The sequence below is a fragment of the Anabas testudineus genome, chromosome 15 (genome assembly GCF_900324465.2).
Source record: "Anabas testudineus chromosome 15, fAnaTes1.2, whole genome shotgun sequence".
NCBI classification, from domain to species: Eukaryota; Metazoa; Chordata; class Actinopteri; order Anabantiformes; family Anabantidae; genus Anabas; species Anabas testudineus.
In genome coordinates this window covers 3023759-3046249 of record NC_046624.1, presented here as the reverse complement: position 1 = coordinate 3046249, position 22491 = coordinate 3023759, and the positions used below count along the sequence as shown (strand labels likewise).

The following is a 22491-nucleotide window of genomic DNA, read 5'->3' as shown; positions in this document are numbered from 1 at the left end:
TAAAGCTCCACCAGGCTGCTGCTGCTGCTGCAGCTGTCCAGCGTCCCAGGAAGAGGAAGAGGACCTCAGAGGCTCCAACTGAACAGCCAGAGGAGGACGTGGTGTCCTCTCCTCAGACCTCCACCTCAGCTCTGCTGACTCCTGTCACGAGGCCTCTGTCCACCATCCCAGATGCCGACCTGCCCGTTGTTTCCAGCGCGGCCCCCAGCCCCCGACCATCCACTGCTCCACTGCAGGACGACGTCCCCCTGATGATCCACAACTGCTCAGTGGGAGAGTACCAGCAGATCTACCAGCGAGTGGTCGACGACCTGCTGAAGTATGTTCCCGACTCTTTGAATCACATCATTTCCACATTTTTCTGTGTCTCAACTTTTCCACATGTGAGATTTTGTATCAATAAGATTTGGTTTGTGTTTCTTCTGCTGCTCACAGGTACAAGACCGGTCGACCTCGACCGTACAGTTTGGAGCTGGGACGTCGCATCAAGCAGAGGCTGTGGGAGACGCTGAATCGTCCCCTGATGGAGACGTCAGCCGGTGAGGACGGACGTTTGGACGTGGTGGCGTCATACGAGGTTGGTGTCTATCCTCCACTTTATGACGTGGATGTTTCAGGAGAACCGAAGCCTCAGAATCCAGAAAGAAAAAGAGCAAAGAAGTAAAAGTATAGTGACTCTCTGCTTCCTGAAACATCCACCTACACCACCTCCTCCACTGTCCGCCTTTGCCATTAACATCACGCAGCACCACCTTCATCCTCCACCTCTACCCTTCCTCTTCTGCCTTTACCATCATGCAGCACCACCTTCATCCTCCACTTACAGCCTCCCTCAGCTGCCATCAACATCGTGCAGCACCACCTTCAACCTCCCTCCGCTGCTTTTACCATCATGCAGCACCACCTTCATCCTCCACCTCTAACCTTCCTCTTCTGCCTTTACCATCATGCAGCAACACCTCCATCCTCCACCTCTAACCTTCCTCTTCTGCCTTTACCATCATGCAGCACCACCTTCACCCTCCACTTCCAGCCTCCCTCAGCTGCTTACCATCATGCAGCACCACCTTTATCCTCAACTTCCAGCCTCCCTCCGCTGCCTTCAACATCTTGCAGCACCACCTTCAACCTCCCTCCGCTGCTTTTACCATCATGCAGCACCACCTTCATCCTCCACCTCTAACCTTCCTCTTCTGCCTTTACCATCATGCAGCAACACCTCCATCCTCCACCTCTAACCTTCCTCTTCTGCCTTTACCATCATGCAGCACCACCTTCACCCTCCACTTCCAGCCTCCCTCAGCTGCTTACCATCATGCAGCACCACCTTTATCCTCAACTTCCAGCCTCCCTCCGCTGCCTTCAACATCTTGCAGCACCACCTTCAACCTCCCTCCGCTGCTTTTACCATCATGCAGCACCACCTTCATCCTCCACCTCTAACCTTCCTCTTCTGCCTTTACCATCATGCAGCACCACCTCCATCCTCCACTTCCAGCCTCCCTCAGCTGCTTACCATCATGCAGCACCACCTTCACCCTCCACTTCCAGCCTCCCTCAGCTGCTTACCATCATGCAGCACCACCTTTATCCTCAACTTCCAGCCTCCCTCCGCTGCCTTCACCATCATGCAGCACCACCTTCACCCTCCACTTCCAGCTTCCCTCCGCTGCCTTCACCATCATGCAGCACCACCTTCATCCTCCACCTTTAGACCCCCTCTGCTGCCTTCACCATCGTGCAGCACCACCTTCACCCTCCACCTCCAGCCTCCCTCCGCTGCCTTCACAATCATGCAGCACCACCTTCATCCTCCACCTTTAGACCCCCTCTGCTGCCTTCACCATCATGCAGCACCACCTTCACCCTCCACCTCCAGCCTCCCTCCGCTGCCTTCAACATCTTGCAGCACCACCTTCTTTTTCCACATTCATCCTCCCTCCGCTGCCTTCACCATCATGCAGCACCACCTTCACCCTCCACTTCCAGCCTCCCTCCGCTGCCTTCACCATCATGCAGCACCACCTTCATCCTCCACCTTTAGACCCCCTCTGCTGCCTTCACCATCATGCAGCACCACCTTCACCCTCCACCTCCAGCCCCCCTCTGCTGCCTTCAACATCATGCAGCACCACCTTCATCTTCCACCTACATCCACTATCTACAGCCTCTAACATCAGCTCAAGTAATAAGTCCACTGTAGAAGAGTCTGAGCTTTTCTTATTGTGTCAGTGTTCAGATATTAATTTTGGAGGAGGAACCTTGTTGATTTGTTATTTTCACACAGCACATGTTGTTTGTGGTTTTCTTCAGGTTTTCTTTGGACTTCAACAACATCCACATCTTCCAGGAACTGATCACAGGACATAAGGACAAGTTCTTCTACAGAAGACGTTTTCCTCTTCTTCATCATTCATGTACTAAAACTGAGACAAACTCACACCTCCCCTCGTCTACAACAACCAAGAAGAGTCTTCATCACCTCAGCAACGTGAGTCTGTTTTTATATTATATAGGTTATTTGTGGATTTATTGATTTATTTTTGTAACTATCTTTTCTTATTCATTTTAATTTCAAGCTGATCAAGAAGCTATATTAGATCACATTAAACTCACCATAGTTGTGTTTCTTCCTCTCTGTCTCTGTGTCTGGATCTTTCTGCAGTGATCCTCAGCTTCGGAGCTGTATTGTACCTGTGTGCAGCTGTGGACCAAACAACCTGTCCAGTGTTTACATCTTACGATGTTATGTGTTTGAATAAAACTGAACTGAAAATGTAATAACCGCTGTAAACTGTTCATTTGTATTTTGTGTCATGTAAATAAATGTTTCAACTTAAAGAATACAGTATCATTTTATTTGCACAGCAACACATATAGTGACTGTAGAGTGTAATATCACTCAGTAATAACACCAGAATATGATGAGATGGAGAAAAATAAATTAAATCAGAAATGAACTCTCATCATTTAAGAAGTTTACTAATCACCTGCTGCCTCAAATGAATTGATCATGTTTATAAAAATTAATATTTAAATATAAGTATGTATTAATGGGACTAATGTGGTTGATCAACTAAAATATTAACATTTTAATTGAGTAGAAATTGAAACATGTATATTACAGTTACAGTGTAACCTCATGGTTCTGATGAGCTCAGTGTTAAAGATGCTTCAACAAACAACGTGACTTTTTCTATTTTCTCTTTGGTTTCACTCGTTTCTCTCGCTCCACTTACTTCACACTATGTGCTGTTGATAGTCAACAATACAAAGATGCAGGAAAACACAGTTTAGACAAAGAGAAAGTTCTGGTGAGATGTTGATCAAAGATTTGTTCACATATGTTCGGCGTGTTTCTGAAATCCTAATAAAGTTCTACTGATTTCAATGTTGATTCACTGGGAGTCATTTTAAAAGAGTCCGTGAAGAATCATAGTTTACTTTGTAAATCTGTGGGAGATGTTGATGTTCTGTGAGTGGATCAGTCCATTTTCCGTGTGTCACAGAACAAGTTTCTAAACACACAGACCTTGAATGATCTTGAGTTGTTTTCTGCAGCATCAGTCAAGTGTTGTATTCAAAGCTGCTCTTTACTTTGTACGTGTAGTTTCCATGTTGCTGACTTCAACGACTGAGCAACATTGCAGCTTGACAAACGTTTGTGCAACTGTTCAGCAACTCAACCCAGTTGTTCAACATCTGTCTTGAAATATTTCTCTGGAAGCTGCTGAAAAGAAAAAGACTGAACTCTGACTGATGTGTGGAAGTTGTTCCCACAGCTGCTGCTCCACCCTTCAACCCCGCAGCTCCAGCTGTTGTCGTCACTGGCGTGCTGCCTGATGACGTCACGTGTGTAAACCCCAACCCTCTGTGAATGAAGGACTTTCTCGCCGGGTGCGGTGGCGCGCGCCTGTAATCCAAGCTACCGGGAGGCTGAGGCTGGAGGAGCGTTTGAGCTCAGGAGCTCTGAGCTGCAGCGGACTGTGTCGATCGGGTGTCCGCACTAAGCTCGGTATCGATATGGTGCTCCTGGGGGAGCCCGGGACCACCAGGTCGTCTAAGGAGGGGTGCACCGGCCCAGGTCGGACACGGAGCAGGTCAAATCCCCCGTGCCGCTCAGTAGTGGGATCGCGCCTGTGAATAGACGCTGTAGTGCAGCCTGAGTAAAACAGCGGGACCCAGTCTTTTTCCCTCTCTCTACTGACAAACAAACAGCTGCACCACACACACACGCTCAAATGGACCGTTTCCACATCATCCCACACTCGGATTTCTGCTGCTCCACCTGCTTCTTTCTTGCTGCTTGTTGCTCCTACAGCGCCTCCACCTGGAGCACAGCAGCAACGACACCTCTCACTACAACACAACACATGTTTGTCCATGTTTGGCTCCTGATCAAGAGTGCAAAGTCAACACAAACCATATCCTACACCTATTCACACTGCTCACACTTCTGTGGAATAGTTAGTAACAGATTTAATAAATATTATGATCCAGTTTCACCTCCTGATGTAAACTGTCATAGCTGTGTGTTGTTGTTCAACATACTGTTAAAACAGTGGTTATGTCAAATCTATTGGACTTCATTATAATAGCTGCTTATTGATGATCAGGACATGCTGTATTATAGTTATGTAGAGCAAGTCATCGTATTGTTACTGTAACGTGCTGACATTTATTTTCACGATAAGGGAGGATCAGTGTTTGGATAAGGTACAGAACTAGAAAGACAACATGGGGACAGAGAGGGTGGAAGGTGGATCAAATGTAGAGGATGTCTTCCTCCTCTCCATCATCAGTGATCACCACCAACTCCAGAGAAGACCCCACACCTAGAGGAGACTTCATCATCTCTACCTAATCCTCAACAACAAGTGACACAATTTCAACAATGTTATTTATAGAGGTTTCATCAATTTCAAGCTGATCAAGAAGCTATTTTGAATCACATTAAACTTACCATAGTTGTGTTTCTTCCTCTCTGTCTCTGTGTCTCTGGACCTTTCTGCAGGGATCCTCAACTTCGGAGCTGTATTGTACCTGTGTGCAGCTGTGGACCAACCTGGCTGCCCCCCTTGAGTCTGGTTCTGCTGGAGGTTTCTTCCATTACTGGACTTTTTTCCTCTCCACTCGTCATCTAATGCTTGTTCAAGGGGGATTTGTTGGATTTTCTAACTCTATATGTTATTCTCCATACCATACCATGTAAAGTACCTGAATAATCTGAAACTGACTTGCATTAAAAAGGGTCATTTACACTGTAAACCCACAGGAAAACAATGTTTACAAAAGTGAAGGTTCCTATGAAAGTCAAAGTTTCTTAAATGTCAAGAAAATGTGAGTAATTTCAATTGATGGAGTTCAAACAACAGCAACAACCAATCACAATCTTCTACTCTCAAATTAGCCAATCAGCTTCTTCTGTAACATCCATCTGCAGCTTCATTTTGTTGGTGTCTACAAATAGGCACTGAATTAATCACTAACCTTTATCATTGTTAGCATTTTTTTCATTACTATGAAAATGAACAGTTTCGTATATATTAAAAACGTTTAACGTTTCCATCACAGAATCCTTGTCCAGGGTGTATCTCGTCCACTGACAGCTGGAATAGGCTCCAGCATTCCCGTGACCCCTCAGAGGACAAGTAGTTAAGATAATAGATGAGTGTTTTCTTCAATTTATGAAAGAAGAAGAGTCTCTGACTAATTTTGATTGTAAAACAAGGCATGCTGGGAAGTCAGCTTTGTTTATTTCAATTGAACAAAAGGAAAAATTATTAGTCAGAATAAATAATGTTTTAAACGTTGTCTGAAGATTTAAACTAGACATTTTAAGTTAAAAGAACTTGAAATTATTAAAACATTTTGCCGAACATGTTAAGTTAACAAAAGGTCGCAGTTGATTCCTCTGAAACTCATGTGTAACATTTTACAAATGACCATCACATGAAGAGCAGCCAGGTTAAAAACAGGGACAGACAGATGTGAGGATCACAGAGGAACAAAACTGGTAAAGAGGCTGAAATTAAAGAGCACACAAGCTCTAAAACAATCTGACACAATGTTTAATGGAAGTCAGGTGATGCTTGTAGTGGAAACACAGCCAGAGCTACATGTAATAGTATTTAAATGTAAAAATTACAGAGCACAACAGAAGTGAAGGAGGTGCACATGCTTTTATTTTTTAAAAATGTTCAAATGTTTCTTCTTGTTAGGCGCCTGTATTTTTCCTCCTGAAACTCCAGTCTACACTGGAATGTTTAGTGTATCCAGGTGGAAGTTAAGTGTCAGACTGACGTTCAAATCAAATTGTTGCCGTGCAGGAATACATCACCAACTGCTGTTTACTTTTACAGACATTTAACACACAGCTCTGCAAACAGGAGAAAATCATGGACGGTTTTGAGGACGTGTACGACTACTACGGCTACTACGGCTATGATTACGGCGGTCACTTCAAAAAAGGATTTGCTAAGAAGACTCAGCTGGAAAGGCCACGTTCAAAGGTGTGGGTGAGCCGAACGAAACGTGTGCCCATTTAGTTGCTCTGTAAAAAAAATGTTCCATCTTCACAAATTCAATGTGTCTGTTTTTTTAAACATGTTTTGCACTGATAGAGTATCAAAATCTCTATGAGCAAGCTCATAAGGTTTTCTGCTGAGGAGCTGCTCAAGCTGACCCTGCCTTTTGGATCCGTCACCAGCATTCAGGTAACTTTATTTAAATGTTCTTATTTATTTACAACAACACATGTCCCTCATGCTCACTTTCAATTAGCTCCACAGTTTTCAGCAGTTTCACACAAATATGATTTTTTTCCTTCCGCCTCTCAGAAAACAGTGAAAAAAGGACAGGCACACGCTGTGGTGATTTATTCTGATGCTGAAGATGCTGCCAACGCCATGAAGGCGCTGAACAGCATCACAAGCTTTTTTGAGGTCAGTGAGATCCACACAGATCAAACATCAGATTATACTTATGACTGGCCCCCGTATTTCCCACAAGACGATCTGGACGTTTGGAATTCATTTAACAACCAGGTAATGAGGAATTTGAACTTTTTCTGCTGTGTTGTCCATTTTCCAGTGCCCAGGCTAATTTGAGTACATCTTTTGGTTTCTGTTTGTCAGTATCTGTGTCTTCGCATCCATAACTTTCCCAGACGCTCCTATCTAAGGAAACTCGTGTACAGCCTCCTCCCTACAAGCACCATTGATGTAAAGGTTTGTACAGCTCAGTGTTTTGACATCATCAATCATAAATGTAAGCGATGTGATGTGTTGAACATGTGAGATGCTGTTTGCACTCACTGAACAATCATAAATCAGGTGGAGAAGAAGAAGAAAAGTGCCCTGGTGATGGTTCCTGACTACTCCGCCGCCTATTGGCTCATGGATAATTTGAGTGGCTCCTTAATTGGCTCCGAATACATCTATATTTCTTTTGCTGAGGAAGAAGCTGGGAAAGTTTTTTCAACAAAGCCACCACGAAGAAGACGCTATCAGCAGCACCGAGGTGCGCTCTAAATCCTGGATGCAAAGCAAATACTACAGCATCATCAATCAAACTGTATCAAACACCATGATTAAACTGTAGTTTCCATATGTTGAAAACAATGAAAAGATTGATGTGAAACAAGATTGATGTGAATAAACAGTTTAACCTCTGCAGACCTGGACTCCTTATTGTAAAACTTTATGTGGCTGCCCAATGCTTTCTCCAAGATGTGTTTAATGTCATTACAGGCTTTGGTCACAAGGTGGCAGAATTGAGTAAGACGTAGGTATTTCAACAAGACACTGCCAGTTGCATTCTGGGTTAGTTCCTCATGTTTTTGGTGTGGAGATATTGGAGAGACTGGTGATACTGGTGTCTGTTGTGTAAAATAATTGATGCGATGGCAGCAGATGTCATGGAAAGAAATGTTTCTCGAGACATGAATGCTAATTTATTACAGCGCAGTAGTTTGATCCAGTTCAGTCGAGTTTCTCCTAAAACATGATCTCTTCATAATGAAAAGGGGTTTAATGATTTGCATGCTTTTAGAAAAAAACAACACACCTCCTTATGAAAATAAAGGTTGCATTTTAATAGTGTATAAATTATACATTATGCTTAATACATACTGCAATAAAAAAAGAACTGACTCAAACATTTTTAAGTGGCCTGTAACTAATTGTTTTGACACTGAGAAACATTTTTGTATATTGTAATTTGGCAAATACTAAACAGTAATTTTCCACACTATCATCCTTGGAAAAGGAAAGGGAAACATGTTATGCAGGCCAACAGTTATTGACTGTCAATACCTACAGTAGATCCACTGTGGGGATGTTAAGGTCAGTAGTTATTAGGATATATAGGATGATGAAATTCAGTTTTCACTTCTTAACACAAGTCAAAGTCCTTAAGATTTCTGTCTTGCTTGATTAGGAAACATTCAAGGTAACAAACAGTGTGGCATAATACCACGGCCAGCTGATCACGAGCAGCTTATTTGTTGGGATCTGTTTACAGTTCAATCAGAAACGTCATGTTTCATGTGTAAGGCTGTTGTACAAAGTCTGAAAGTGGGGTTTTTATACATTACGGACACACACTGAACTTTGTGTCAGTGGATCTTTTGACATGCACAGCTTTTGGTAAACTTGGTAAATACTTTCCAGTGGTAGTCAAATCCTAAGCTGCACTTCTACACACCGGCCAGTAGATGGAGCTCTATTCGTTCACATATCTTAAAGCTAACACACTGTTTTGAATCCATCACCCACAATGTTTATCCCCTCTGATGACATCAAAAAAACACAAAAACTAAATAGTTTATGAATAGTTTCACTGCAGAAGTGTTTACACCTGTAGCTCTGTTCATTTGGTTAAAGTGAGAACAACAGAAATAAAAATTATTTACTCCATTTGATGAAAAAGGTCAATTCTGATCTCTCAGTTGACTTCAGTCTCCCACATACTGTACTTTCATACATGAAAAACTGTGAACCTATCCTAAGTCTGTTTACCTAAGTACTGTACAGTATTAGTATTAGTACTAGTAGCTACCTTTGTACTTTGAGTCAGTATTAGAGTACTGGAGTAAAGAATTTGAAGTGGTGTTTCTATCTAGTGGATTACTTTTTAAGCAAGTACGTGCACTGTGTGTGTGTGTGTTTGTGTGTGTGTGCATTAAGAAATTGTGAAATGCACCATGTAAACACAATATAAATTAAAGTAATGGGTTAAATTCAACTTTCTCAACTTTGACCTTCACATTTCACGGTGCCTCCTGAAAAGGATGTTCCCATGCAGCTAAACTGCAAACACAGTTATGTTTTCAAAGGGAACTTGATGCACTGGATTGATTACATTCTGATGCAATGTGGTAGGTTTTGAAAACAGAAGCACTTTGGTTACATTTTGTGAAAGACTGTGGTTTTTCTTAAAGGTTATGGAGCAGGTTTCATCTCAAGTGTTGATTTCTTTCCATTTTAAGTGCTAGAGTGTCTCAACACAACTAAAGACGTTCAGGAAGTAGTAGTTAAACTGGATGTTGTGCTGCAACGCTGCATATTTGTTGGGGAAATAGAACAATGCTTGATAACATTTTACTACTATGATCAGTATCATTGTATTGACTGACATTCATGATAATTGTCACCATATCCTCAACATGTAGTGAGAAAACACAATACGCCTGCATGATTCAAAACGCACAGATGAATATGGTGCTTGTGTGACGGGTCTTTAAGTCTATAACTAGACTTTAACTTAGGCCCCTTCTGCAAAACAAGGCCTTTAGTTGTGCCTTTAGGTTCCAGTTGAGATTCTACAGTGCTTTAGTGGTGATTTTACAGCATTAGCAAACATATTTCTAATGAATTAAATTGCCAAAAAACTAACACAACCTTAAACCTTCGGTTCCACATGAGAGTCCAGGGCCACGGGGGCAGTTGTCTGCTTTGCTCAGTCGGTAGCAAAGTCTCAGGGTTAGCAGATCAAAGGTCAGCATCAGTCTGGGCTGTGATCTTCCACGAGAGCCTCTGTAAATGATAGTTAGTTCAAACAGCATGCAGTCAATTAGAATTATCATATCATATCCTACCCTCACAACTGTTTCCACATCTGCCTGTCTGCCATCTGCTCTGCAGCTACTTCAATAATAGCTTGCAGCTGCAAAGGAAGGAGGGGGTTGTGTATGAAAGGAAAAACTCAGACGGCCGAGGGGTAAAGAGAGGGCAGGCAGGCGGGGAGGGAGGGAGGGAGGGAGGAAGGAGGGGGCGGTGAAAGCAGAGCTGATGCAGACAGCGAATCACATGAGCAGGGATCTGTTTACAAACTGAGAGCTGCAGACGAGAAGTGGAGAAGATAGAGACAAGGAAGAGGCGAGGAGGAGAGAGAACGTGAGAGGGAAAACGCAGGACAACAGGGGACATTGCCTGGATGTGAAGGAACATTAGCTTCCTGTGTTTGATTCCTTTCCTGGATTCTGTGTCCAGAGCAGGAAAGGCAGGGCTAGAAATGAGGAGCTGCTCTGCACAGGAGCACTGAGGCTGCCTGCCTGGCCGAGCTGCCGGGGAACCCATCCATGTCCTTCCCTTTGTCTCTCCATAATTGGCCAGCGGCAGATTTTCACAGCCAGTGAGGAGGAAAGCGACGTGGAGATCTGAGAGGAGAGGACAGAGGAGAGAGGAAAGAGGACGAGAGCAGAGAAAAGAAGAGGAAAAAGAGGGGAGGGAGAGACTCGTGACAATGTTTTGAAGGGGAGACAAAGCACAAAAGCAGAGACTGTGCACTGCCAGATTCAGATTGAGAGATCCAGAGTGCTGGATGGGATTTAGAGTATATTTCCTCACAGTGGCAGTGACAAGGCTCGTGGTTCAGCTCTAAGACAGTTTTCTTTGTCGTGCACAGGGAACACACAAAGGGATATTCGTTTCTCTGACACATTCACAGTCTAAATCTCATTTAAGGTGGAGCTTAGCATCACATTGTTAGAGAGTAAATCCTCCCTGCTGACTGAAGAATCACTTTAATGGAATGATGTTTTCTTGAGGAAGTGTTAGACCCACTGCACATCTGCTGTCAACACACGTGAACTAGTCTGAACCTAAATCTTCTCACTGCCAGTAAGAAGCTGCAGAGGAAGCCGTGGAAACCAGCGACGTTGGAGAAGTTACAACATCAACATTTGATGCATCCTGTCCAATGGTGTAACGGTAAGTCACACTTCAAGAGCTCACAGAAACGAGTTCCAACGAACGCCAGGGATTTGTATGAACTTAACTGCGACTCATTCTGAAACTCGTGTTTCTTCACCTATTTAATGGCACATTTCCTGATTAGGTGGCTGATTGCTTTGGATCAGACCGTGCTGCAGCTGTTTCCTTGCAACAGGTTTAAAAGCAGTCGTGAGAGAAAATGTCAGCGACCTTACACACGAACCTATCAGTGAATTGATGGATGGCTGCGGCCAAAATCAAATCTTAATGGGATAGTTTATAGGCAAAGTTAAAACAGGACCTACTGTTTAGGAACCAGCATCACACATCACCCCTCATGTGTTTCTTATAGGTTTCACGGCTGACATGACACGACCTGAGGTGCAGTGCAAGTAAAAGTAAAACCAAAGCTACTCTTCCTGTTTAACAGTGTGCAGGCAGAGTCCCGAGCATGCTGCATGCATTTGCACAGTTAGCAACCTTTTGGTTCTCCACTATCAATGATTTACTAACATCGTGCTACGATTACAGCTGCCTGCTCCTTTATCCAAACCTGCTGTCGAGCCTATACCAAAAAACAAAAGCCCCTCACTGTGACATGTTACTGCGCTCAATCCTGCTCACTAGAGAACCAGGGGCTCGACACAAGTCAGATATTAAGTTTGCTTTCTGTGCTTCTTTTCTGGGGAGTGTGTATATGTGTGTTTTTTTCCATCTGACTTCCCTATATTCAGTGTTTCTCTTTTTTCAGTTTATGATGTCATCTGTTTGCTCGTACTACAGAAGCGGGCCTCAGTCAACCTTCTCCTCCACATGACATCAGCGGCACTGTAAAGCACCTTCAGATGATGTCACGTGGAGTATTTCAGATGGAAGCAGAGAAATATTTTTTTACCATGCGGAAGGGCAGAGGGACATTTATTAGAAAAACACAAAATGCAAATTTGTACTTGTACGTCAACTTTCACCCAAGTTGAAAAACTCAGCTCAAGAAGCGGTATTACGTTGCAGTCTGAAACGAGAAGCTTCACAGATGCAGCGCGGTGCTGGAGTGCCAGGCCTTACCGGTTACACAGATACACACACACACACACACACACAGCCAGACTGGGGGATGTATTATGAGGGAAATATTAATCATGAAGACCTGTGCTGATGGTAACACACCGAGAAGCCTCTAATGAAGCTAAGTGGGCTGAAAGACCTGGACTCATTTTTACTGTAATAGCAAAATACAAACGTGTACATTGAGTCTTGGTACAGTGTATTTAAATCAACATTAACCCTGCTTTGACGGTGATTTGTTTGATCACTCGGAAGCAGTACATGTCCAATTTTACTGCTCAGACTTGAAAAAGGTCTAAACTGACCCCAGAAGACAAATGGAACAACTCGATTTCAGCAAATGTTGGCTTGTTGACTGAAGGTTTCTTTAGTTCCTCCAAAGCAGGATCATAATTAGGTTGCTGTCCCCCAAAGCTACAGCAGGCATCATTTATAGGTACAGGTGCAACATTAAAATGAACCCCCCTGAGGGACTATTCAACTGGTAGATGCTCCACTGTTGGCCGTTGTTGTTGCTGGACAGGTATTACCGTGCACAGTAGGATGATCAGAGCATTTCAGCTAAAGACAGCGGCCTACTGCAGCAGGAAGCAAGGTTGAAGAGAACAGTGAGACCTAACCACAACAGAAAAGCTGGGGGCCGTAAAAACTAAACAATGAGGTCAAAGACGCTCATTTGCTTCATAGAGCTGAGGGGGACTGATGATTATCTGGGTGCTTGTAAGTAAGAGTGATGACATTCACGTTAAACATGAAAGTCAGTTCTGGGTGGAGAAAAGAAACAGATCAACAACCAGATTGTTCAGAAAAACGGTAAAACGTGGAAGGTCGCCCACATCACTGTGAATTTTGCAAACTATTTATGCTAACATCCTCTGTCTGTGCAGCAAACAGCGTACGGAGGAACACACATTCTTTCTTGATGACTCCTGCCGTGTCTCTAAATGCCACATTATGTAGACGACGATCCTCGCAACTGAATCGTCTGACTGTGGCGTTGCTCGTGTTTTAAAAATGTTTGAAACGTTTGTGTTTGCATTATTATCAACAGCAGGCTGTGTTCGTGTGTGCCTTGTTTAAATGGAATCACTCACTGGCCAACCAGCTTTTTGTTAAATCACATGCTGATGTGATGGATGTGGCACAGTTTGATAACTAGTTGGATTGTGTGTGTATGTTAATACTTCGCCCTCTGTAGGCAGCTTGCATATAGTTTCTGCACAAATATGCATTCATGTTTGTACTGATTCATAGTTGATAATGCAGAATACAAACCTATGCAAATGACATGTTCTTATTTGAAGGGTCTTGTCCTCTCAGGGTGCCTGTGTGAGCTTGGATTGCAAAATTTCGAACCCGACTGCAAGATGACATCTGAAGAGCTTTTCCACCTGCCGCTCAACGTCTACATCATCACCCTGGGCATCGGTCTTTTCATCCTCATGCTCAGCCTAACCTTCTGCTGCTACCTGTTCAGGTACGAGACAACAGACAGTGTCTATATAATATATAGTTATTGATGTTAGCTGTAAAGGTGAAGAGAGAGAGAGACAAACATACTGTAACTATTATCTACTACAGGCCTTGTTTTCCAGCTATCCTGACTAACTCTCTGATGACTATTTAGAAAAAGGAATGTTCAGTCAATCAAAAGCTGGAAGATACCAATTCTGAATGGCCGAACACAGTTTATCCAGTTACCCAGGATTGGTTTCTGTCTTATACCTTCCATCCAGCTAGCCATCTATCAATTATCTATAACGCTTATTCTGTCAAACCCAGGACAGACCAAGCTGGCGGTTGGCAGACAACCGTCTGTCGCCCTGGTTTCTGGGCACAGGTACCAGTCAGACCCCTGTCAGTGGTTTTCAGCCAAATCAGCATGATGAATCCGCAGCAGAACTCATTAGTGACAGAGATCACTTTAATTTGCTGTCGAGCTTAGTGCACAACAAGAGAAACGGACTCTAGCGCTATTTACAACTTCTTATGAGACATGTTCTTGATTAGCAATAAGAATATATTGGTAAGAGGCCACTTTCCAGTTTATACTGACCAAAACAGACCACCACCTGCTGGCACGGAGAGCAGTACTAAGCAATTATTCCATACTTGAAATATCAATTAGGCTGTAAACTGACTTTAATTTCTGACTCCCGCCTCACAGCAAGAAGGTCCTGGGTGTGTAGGTTTCCGTGGAGTACTCTGATCTGCTCCCACAATCCAAACACATGCATTACATTGGTGATTCCTGATTGATGGTTGCCTGTCAATGTGTCAGTGTAAAACTAACTTACTTAACATATCAATTAGAAAATAGCACAAAGGTATGTTGTTCACTGGTTGTATATTTCCTACCCTCAATTCAATATGTGACAAAACAAAATTTAAATCAATGTTCTTAGACTGCAGCAGCGAGCTAATATTTCATCTATAGCCTGACTTGCCAGTTGGCCTCGTTTGCTTTCATGTGGGGAGAGTTGGTTAAACTCTCAACTTGGTTTTAATATTGTGATTTGAGGTTGATGCAGGTCATTTTTGAATGCCCTGGTTTGTCATTATACAACAAGGGAATGCATGATGTGCTGTCTGTTGTTGGAGTGTGTGAGAGCAGTATTTACAGTTGGTTTCACAGAGCTGTAGTGGTGGTCCGAGTTTGGTTTCATGGATAGAGGATGAATGCTCCTCTTCTTGTCCAGTAATGAACATCTCATTTAACTCATTTAAGAACATTTTTACATGTTTACTTGACCCAAAGTAATGTTGACCCATTTAAGCTTTCAACAGCTTAGAATTCCTACATAGAGCTGTGTTCCCTCAACATGTAGTAGATCTGCTCGTGATGAGCGCATATGCACAGGCTGTTACTTGACTTTGTCACTGTGTGAATTCCAAGACTGACTCAAGCAGAATCTCAGCTGATTCATACAGCTTGACAAGACATGCCCTGATGAAGACAGAAACGAAGCCATAAGGCACACTGTAGAATTATTGTGACTCAAAATTACAAGTTTGTGTTTATTTAATGCTTTACAGATTGCGGCGACAAGGTGCAAGAGAACAGTACGGCTACAATGAGGTAATGTAATGTTGTAATAAGTCAAATGTTATTCAGACTATATTGTTATTATTATAATAATTATTATTATTTGCCTCTTGAGCTACATGCATTTTAAAACCAATCCATTCATGTCAACAGGTTGTCTTAAAAGGAGCAGGAAAGAAACTGAGCCTTCTTGGTGTAAGTTAAATACAGTGTGAATGGGATTGACGGAAATTCTTATAAAAGAGGGTGGTTCAAAAAACAGAAAGTGTTTGTGCAAAATAAAGAGATGGCTACAATTTTATGCAGCAAATGTACTTCTACATATGAAAAATGCATTTTACATTTGGTAATTATAGTGTAAATGTGTTACGGAGTCACAGTTGTTCCCATCAATATTTCATTGGCATTCAGGATGATAACTACACAAACCTAAAAAATATTCTGTTTTCAGAAATGTTCTTTAAAAATTATTGAAACACGACACTTTGGCCCTAGGTATTTATTTTTTAGAATGCTTGTGAAAAAGATCTTGATGGCATTTTAATTAGCTAGCTGGTGTTACAGTGCCTATAGCCATCTTAAAAGCTATTACCCATTTAAATACTACATAATAGTTGTGATTAGGTTCAGGAAAGTGTTTTGTTTCGGACCTGATTTGATAACCTGTCATTTCTTCCCGTCAGCAAACATGTGCTGTGTGTTTAGAAGAGTTTCGCAGCAGGGACGAGCTCGGAGTGTGTCCGTGTTCCCACGCTTTTCACAAGAAGTATGTTCTACAGCCTTTACAGTTGACACACACACACAACAGTATTTAGAAGTCACAGATTTGATTTATTTGTTTAGCTGTTTCACGAATTGGTAATCATGCAGCTAATTTTATTGATTCAAATATTAAATTATTTTTAATAATGAAGCTGCAGACAATCATCAATTGAAACAGTGTGGAATGGGACTTTTGGAGCAGCCACTGTGCCATCAAATCCACTGTCTATTTAAAAAAAAAGACTACTTCATGTTAAGAAATCTTGACTAACCAGTTAGACACATACATTTGACTTCATGGGGGTTCCAGCCAACCAAACGTAAAGTCAAATTGTCTGCCTCTTCGACTGCTTTATTCAGGAAAGCAATGATTTTCATAAAAGGATAAGCAGTAACTTTAGGTATGCAGAAAATGATGAGCGAATGACTGACAACATATATTCCTGCAAGTCTAAACATGAGTATTCTTTATGCATCTGAGATCTGTTATTACCCTGCAGCACAGGTGTGACAATAGACCGGCTTGCTTGCCGTCCTGACTGACTTTTCCCTACCTGTATCGCCAGTAACTGTGAACTGTGTAAATATCAGTTCATTCCTGTTTTACATGTGTTAATTAAGCTGCTGTTTCTTTTTTTAGATCCCTGTAGTTTATAGATAGATATATAGACAAAGTACCTTTGCATTGCATTTTGTCTTCAAAGTGTGGTAATATGTCTGTCAACAATGTGCTTTTCTCAGGTGTCTGCTAAAATGGTTAGAGATTCGCAGTGTCTGCCCGATGTGCAACAAGCCCATTTGTCGCCTCCAGCCTGAGCCCCCACAAGCATCCGAGCAGCCACAGAGTCTCCTGGAAGTCTGAGAGGGGAACACAGTATATATCCGGCAGCACCTCATGCTCTCCAATCAATTGTAGTTTTAATTAAAAAAAAAAAAAAAACTGAGGCAGAGCTACTCTGAAAGTAGCAGTTACAGTTGATACTGTATTTGTATGAGATCAAGCATGAGCTCCAGAACCTCCAGTCCCTGGTATAGTGCATCACATTGAGACAGAGGTGGCAACCACTTTTCACTAATACTAGAAAAAGCCTAAATACTGCAATTGTCAGTACATACAGTAGCTAGATGCTATAAAATGATAATACACAAGTGCCTTAAAAGTGCAGATCTTCTCAAAACCACTCAAATTTAAGCTAGATTATCTAGATATCGAAGTTGTCAGTAAGCTGTTTCCACTACATGTGTGCAATGGTGACAGTCTTATCTGACTTTAGTAGAAGGCAGAAGAACATCCATGGACATAGAATTGGACAACGTGTACAATGAGTGCACTATACACTGCCATCAGCTGATCTCACAGTTAAATAAAAAATATAGTGTCTTTTTTTTTTTTAGCTAATCGTTTCTATGTATTGTCATTTTAGAAGATTACACCTGTCAGTAATGGTACAAAATGGTGATGACTCATAATTGCCTGAAATCCCTGTCTACTCCTTATCACAGTATATATAAGCTGGTTATATGAAGGGATATGGAAAAGTGATGGATTGCCTGCCAAGGTGGTGACGAGCCATGAAGCTGAACTCCAGGCTTTTTTTATTGCGAGAGAATCATTGCTTGTCTTTTTTCGCTGGACTTCACTTTAGCGTTAGTTCCAGTAGCCTGCAGGGAAACTGTAGTTCTTCGGGTTCAACCGCTGAGCTTTGATCATGCAGAAACCTTTGGTGCAACTCAAAGTGTCTGTGACATCAAGACAACATCACCAAGGCATCGCCACCAAAATGATAACGTCATCACCAACAGCAGCATCAGGCTGTGGAGACACCAGCTAGTTGTCACTTACTATTAAATGAAACAGTAAGTTGGTTCAGATATTATAGTTTTAGCAAGGAGTCTTCTGTGTCAACTAAATAGGGCCCTTAGCACTTTGGGGATGTTGATGTGCAGTGTAATTGCTGTAACTCAACTAATGAGATTATTTGTGCCACCAGAGCAGCTCTGCCTCTGAGAAATCTTAGTATGACAAATTGCAGCCTGCTTCTTCTTGGTTTCCCCTTTAAATTTATATGCAGATCCACATGAATGTTATGTGTCTTAGTCTTTTACCACAACTTAAGAGCCTGGAGCTTGGAAAGAAGAAGATTCAGCCACCGGATGACACCAGCCTTGCAGATATCAGAAGCTCTTCTGGCTCACTGTTGCCCCAAATTTAATAGCAAATGAAGACTGTAATGAAATACTATATGTGCAGTGGTAAAGTATACAGAGAGGTCTGTTTCATAAAGAAAAGTAAGACAAGTGTAAATTAAGAAATGTGTGTGTGTGTGTTTTGGCTGTAATTTTCCATTGTCTCACAAGTCAGTCACCTCCATCCAACAGTGTGTTGCCACTGCTGAGAGAAGGTAATGAAGCTTTAAATGTCAAGTCAGTCGAGTCATATGGGATCTGATAGAAAGGAACTACATGTTGTTACATGCCTACAAGTAAGAAGCCCTAAGCGACTCAACCACTAAAATATCACACATACATATATATGTACATAGGTTTTAAGTTATTGTTAAGAAAAACTGTTTGGTATCACAACTGGCTTTCAATAAAAGGTAAAGTGTGTCGGTGATGCTGTAACACTCCCACTGTCATTTGTCAAATGGTAGAATGTAATATTTGCCTGTGTCACAGACAACCCTTCTTCAGTGACTATATCTAATGTCTAAGAAGTGCTCAGTACTGGAGTGATATAAATAGACACACTGCACTGATATGAAGAGCCAGTTTGAGCTGGTTTTGTGTCTGAGTGAGGTGCCCCATAAATGACATTCCCTGTTTGTACCTTGTGATATACTATGAGTGCTGTGTAAATTGTAAATGCTTCTAAAGTTTCTGACTTCACAAAAACAACCAGTGTTTGATTAAGAACCCAAATCTTTTTTCTAGTTTTGCTACATGTTAATATAGAGCTGTTTATTTGTATATTGTTGTTACAATATATGGGAAAAGTGATACCATTGTCCTGTTGGTGCCCAGTCTTTGTTATGAGTGGGTTATTAGTCGATCTTGTTCACAATATGTACATTATAATCACAGTATTATCACTAATCAGGTGCAACCACTGATGCACCCGAGATAAAAAGAAATCTGCTTTTATTTGATAGTTTTTAGTCTCAGACAGAACAGATTTAAATATCTCAACAATTAAACATGTTTTTTATATTGATTTTAAAAAGATGTTTCACATTTTCATGTAAAAGATGCTTGCCATCAAATATTGTAACCACATTCATGGTTCTCAGAGGATGAATCCAAATGACTTTTCATGTAGGACTACAGACAGGTCAAAATATTTACTCATCCAGTGACATATTGCAACATTCAGTAGATGGATTGGCATTTATTTTGTACAGACATTCATTGTTCTCAGAGGATGTATCCTAAAGACATTACGTGATTCTCTATTTTGTAGCATCATAATCATTTGGTCAAAATTTTAAATTGGTTGCATATGAAACACTTGCAAAAATAATCACTTATGTACTTTTGTAAGTACTAATTAGCAAATTTTAGCTACCATGCTAAACTAAGATATTAACATGGTAAACATTACACTGTCTAACCTAAACAATTGCATGTTAGCATTTAGCTCAAAGCACTGTTCTGCATCCAGCAACTTGCACAATTACAGCAGCCTATTGTCTGGTTGATCAAAGAATAGTTAAACAGGGAGTTGTAATTGTTTTAAATTATTTTCTTAAGAGATAAAGAAAATAAATCAGTTACATTATGACTGCCATGTCCTGCTGTATTATTACAAGAAAATAGTAAATGATGGACTGCAGCATGCCCCTTTTTGTCTTTTCTTTTCACTCTTTCTGCAACTTATCTCTTTTTTCTCTCTCCAGGATAGTAAAGCAGTCAGTGTTTCCAAACAGCATCTTCAGATCAAGAGATTCCCTTAAAGAGATGAGTAAGACATTTTATCAGCAGATCATCTCCTGAGTATCTTGTTTCCCACAAAAATGTAAGAAGACAGACCGTATAGTCAGTACTTAACAATCAACTGCTTAAAATCTCCCTGAAGACGTGCAGCATCTAGTGCAGATTCTGTTTTAAACAGGCTGTTTTATAAAGTAGCATCTGGATGTGGTCAAAAAGTGGCGATGCTGGCATTTTTGTGGCCAACATGTAAAAAGAAAATACAGCCCAAATATCCCAAATCGAATGTGGGCCACCTTTGGCAAAGCTGTGGCACTGTTGGTTTATGTGGTTTGTTCTGCGGCCTGCTTGTAGCCTAAATCTGGCAAACAGGAGCAGACCGCCCAAGTGCAATCATTCCATGCAGCATGTGGGCCGGATGAAAGTGATGAAAGTCACCACCTACTAAAAGCTGCAGAGGGGCTACCCCATTACCTTCAAGTTAAATGAAATAAAGAGCTGAGAATGTCTGTAGCAGTTAGCAGTTAATTATTCTAAAAAGTGGCCTCTAGTCCACTGAGAAGTGACCATGTGCAGTAGGTGTGACGACACACATCACTGCAAAAGGTGAACCGCACACAAGCACAGACAACACAAATCTCTTAGTCACTGTGCCATCTGGAAATTCCCTGTTCAGTCATCAAGATATTTGCAAGATATTTGCACAAAAACACAATGAGGGTGTTAAAGGAAGGTTTTCAAAGATGCCAGTGTTACGTTATTGATGCAGACTAACTGCATGACTTGTAAAGACAAACACGTTTTATATTCCTCTGGCAGACAGAAAGTAGTCCACACATAGAAATCCTCTCAAAAGTAAATATTTAACCACAGGACGTCCCAGATTACAGTGAGCATTTGGTGCTCTGCACATAAACTGGCTGATTATGTATGGAGGAGAATGAGAATGACTGACTCATGTACTGCAAACAGCACTGTCTCAACATACACTCTTTGCTTGATTTTCAATTGCGCACATAAACAATGATCATATTGTGTACACTGAGATCAGATCATATTTTTGGGGTTTCTGAGTCACCAAGCGTCACCTTTCATCGATGTCACTCTCTATGTAGCTGTTATCTGCTGTTTTTCCTGACTTAACAATAGACTAGCAATAGACTGCCATCTAGCAAGGGCATCTTGGCATCTTGCTAGATGCAAGATGTCCTGTCTCTCCCTGCCCGATCTGACTCTGTCAGCTGACAACAATAATAGAAGGTGAAGCTGAGCAGCAGGGAGTTTGAGTCAAATGTGCTTCCTCTTGGAAACACAGAACAAATATAACATGCTTCAAGCTTTAATAGACTTCCTCACCACGAAATCAGCATTGGAGTCTATTCTCTGTCTATTCATCTGCGGCCTGAGACTCAAATACAGTAAAGTTACTAAAGCTAAGTAAATTATTAAATTAGGTAAAACCCCAGTGAACATAGACTTTGTTTATAGTTTTTTTTTAGTATCAGGTTTTCAACTCTAAATTAATGGAACGGTACCTGGAAAGTAACAAAGTATAAGTACTTTGTTACTGTACTACAGCACATTTCCTATGTATCTGTATTATATTTAAGTAGATTTAATTATGGCTACTTTGACAACAAAACAGCAACCACTACTCAGACAAAAAAGCTGACATTATGTTGAAAATAGAATAATGTATAATCTTAATCTGTTTTTTGAGCTAAAAGTTTATACTGAACTTGAATCTGAAACAGACTCACAGCGACAGAGTCTTTAGTATTTTCTCCAGGAATTTGGGGGTTTAAACCACCAGACAGAAAACGTCTTGTATTATTTAGACTCTACATGATTCTGTTTAACTATCTGCTCTGCATAAAATAAACTAAAAGCAAGAATGTTTTGTAGTTTTGTAATGTAATCCGTTAAAAACAAAAAGATATTTGCAGAAAATATAAAAACGTGTAAACTAATAGAAAAAGAAGAAACACATATTCAAATAATTATATTGGGCTGGGGGTGTTTTGGACACATGACTTAATTCTGAAATCTTGACTACACTTCTCTATAACCTAACATGCAATTCTTGCTTTTAGATATAAAATAATTGCTTAATAAAGAGACACAACTGCTGAAAAACTAACTGTAATATGAATTATATATCTAATGATATAAAGATAAGGATCTAGGGATATACCACCAGAGCTTCGGTTTTAGTGCAGGCTTTAAACTGCTATGTCTGGATCAAGTTCGACTAGAGATTGGTATTATATGATATTCCCCATTTCCTTTTCCACAGCAGCAACTTTCCATGTTGTAATTAGTCAGTGACGTGTTCAGCTGCTCAAACCTGCTGACAGTCCTCAGAGAATAAGGTGCAAAGGTAGAAGGTGCTAATACAAAACAGGACTGGCTGAATGATCCTCACCCACACAGCGTCATTCTGTAACACTGTATACAAAGCAGACAGAGGTG

General features: G+C 41.3%; 2 protein-coding genes across 4 annotated transcripts; both read left to right on the top strand.

Annotated features, from left to right (window-relative positions):
- The first annotated feature begins 6332 nt into the window (after positions 1-6332).
- LOC113159588 lies at positions 6333-7669 on the top strand. Of its 2 annotated transcripts, none has more exons than XM_026356359.1 (5): positions 6333-6512; positions 6624-6716; positions 6840-7046; positions 7137-7229; positions 7335-7669. In XM_026356359.1, exons 1-5 carry the CDS (start codon positions 6399-6401, stop codon positions 7530-7532), a joined length of 705 nt encoding a protein of 234 aa, XP_026212144.1. In that variant the 5' UTR covers positions 6333-6398; the 3' UTR covers positions 7533-7669. The 2 variants fall into 2 exon arrangements, with proteins under 2 accessions (XP_026212144.1, XP_026212143.1); XM_026356358.1 differs by having other exon boundaries at positions 6333-6518.
- A 2625-nt stretch (positions 7670-10294) lies between these two features.
- On the top strand, positions 10295-19096 carry LOC113159184 (RING finger protein 122-like). Of its 2 annotated transcripts, none has more exons than XM_026355736.1 (6): positions 10295-11213; positions 13586-13758; positions 15318-15360; positions 15481-15522; positions 16011-16093; positions 16831-19096. In XM_026355736.1, the coding sequence occupies exons 2-6, from the start codon at positions 13649-13651 to the stop codon at positions 16949-16951; spliced, it is 399 nt and encodes a 132-aa protein (XP_026211521.1). In that variant the 5' UTR covers positions 10295-11213; positions 13586-13648; the 3' UTR covers positions 16952-19096. The 2 variants fall into 2 exon arrangements, with proteins under 2 accessions (XP_026211521.1, XP_026211520.1); XM_026355735.1 differs by having other exon boundaries at positions 10297-11213; positions 13602-13758.
- The last annotated feature ends 3395 nt before the right edge of the window (positions 19097-22491 follow it).

Bases quoted from the DNA above. Each gene is read 5' to 3' on its own strand.
- LOC113159588 (XM_026356358.1), top strand. From the start codon at position 6,399: ATGGACGGTTTTGAGGACGTGTACGACTACTACGGCTACTACGGCTAT. The intron at 6,519-6,623 runs GTGAGCCGAACG...TTGCACTGATAG, and splicing joins GGCCACGTTCAAAGGTGTGG to AGTATCAAAATCTCTATGAG. The intron at 7,047-7,136 runs GTAATGAGGAAT...TCTGTTTGTCAG, and splicing joins GGAATTCATTTAACAACCAG to TATCTGTGTCTTCGCATCCA.
- LOC113159184 (XM_026355735.1), top strand. From the start codon at position 11,189: ATGCATCCTGTCCAATGGTGTAACG. The intron at 13,759-15,317 runs GTACGAGACAAC...AATGCTTTACAG, and splicing joins TTCTGCTGCTACCTGTTCAG to ATTGCGGCGACAAGGTGCAA. The intron at 16,094-16,830 runs GTATGTTCTACA...TGCTTTTCTCAG, and splicing joins TCCCACGCTTTTCACAAGAA to GTGTCTGCTAAAATGGTTAG.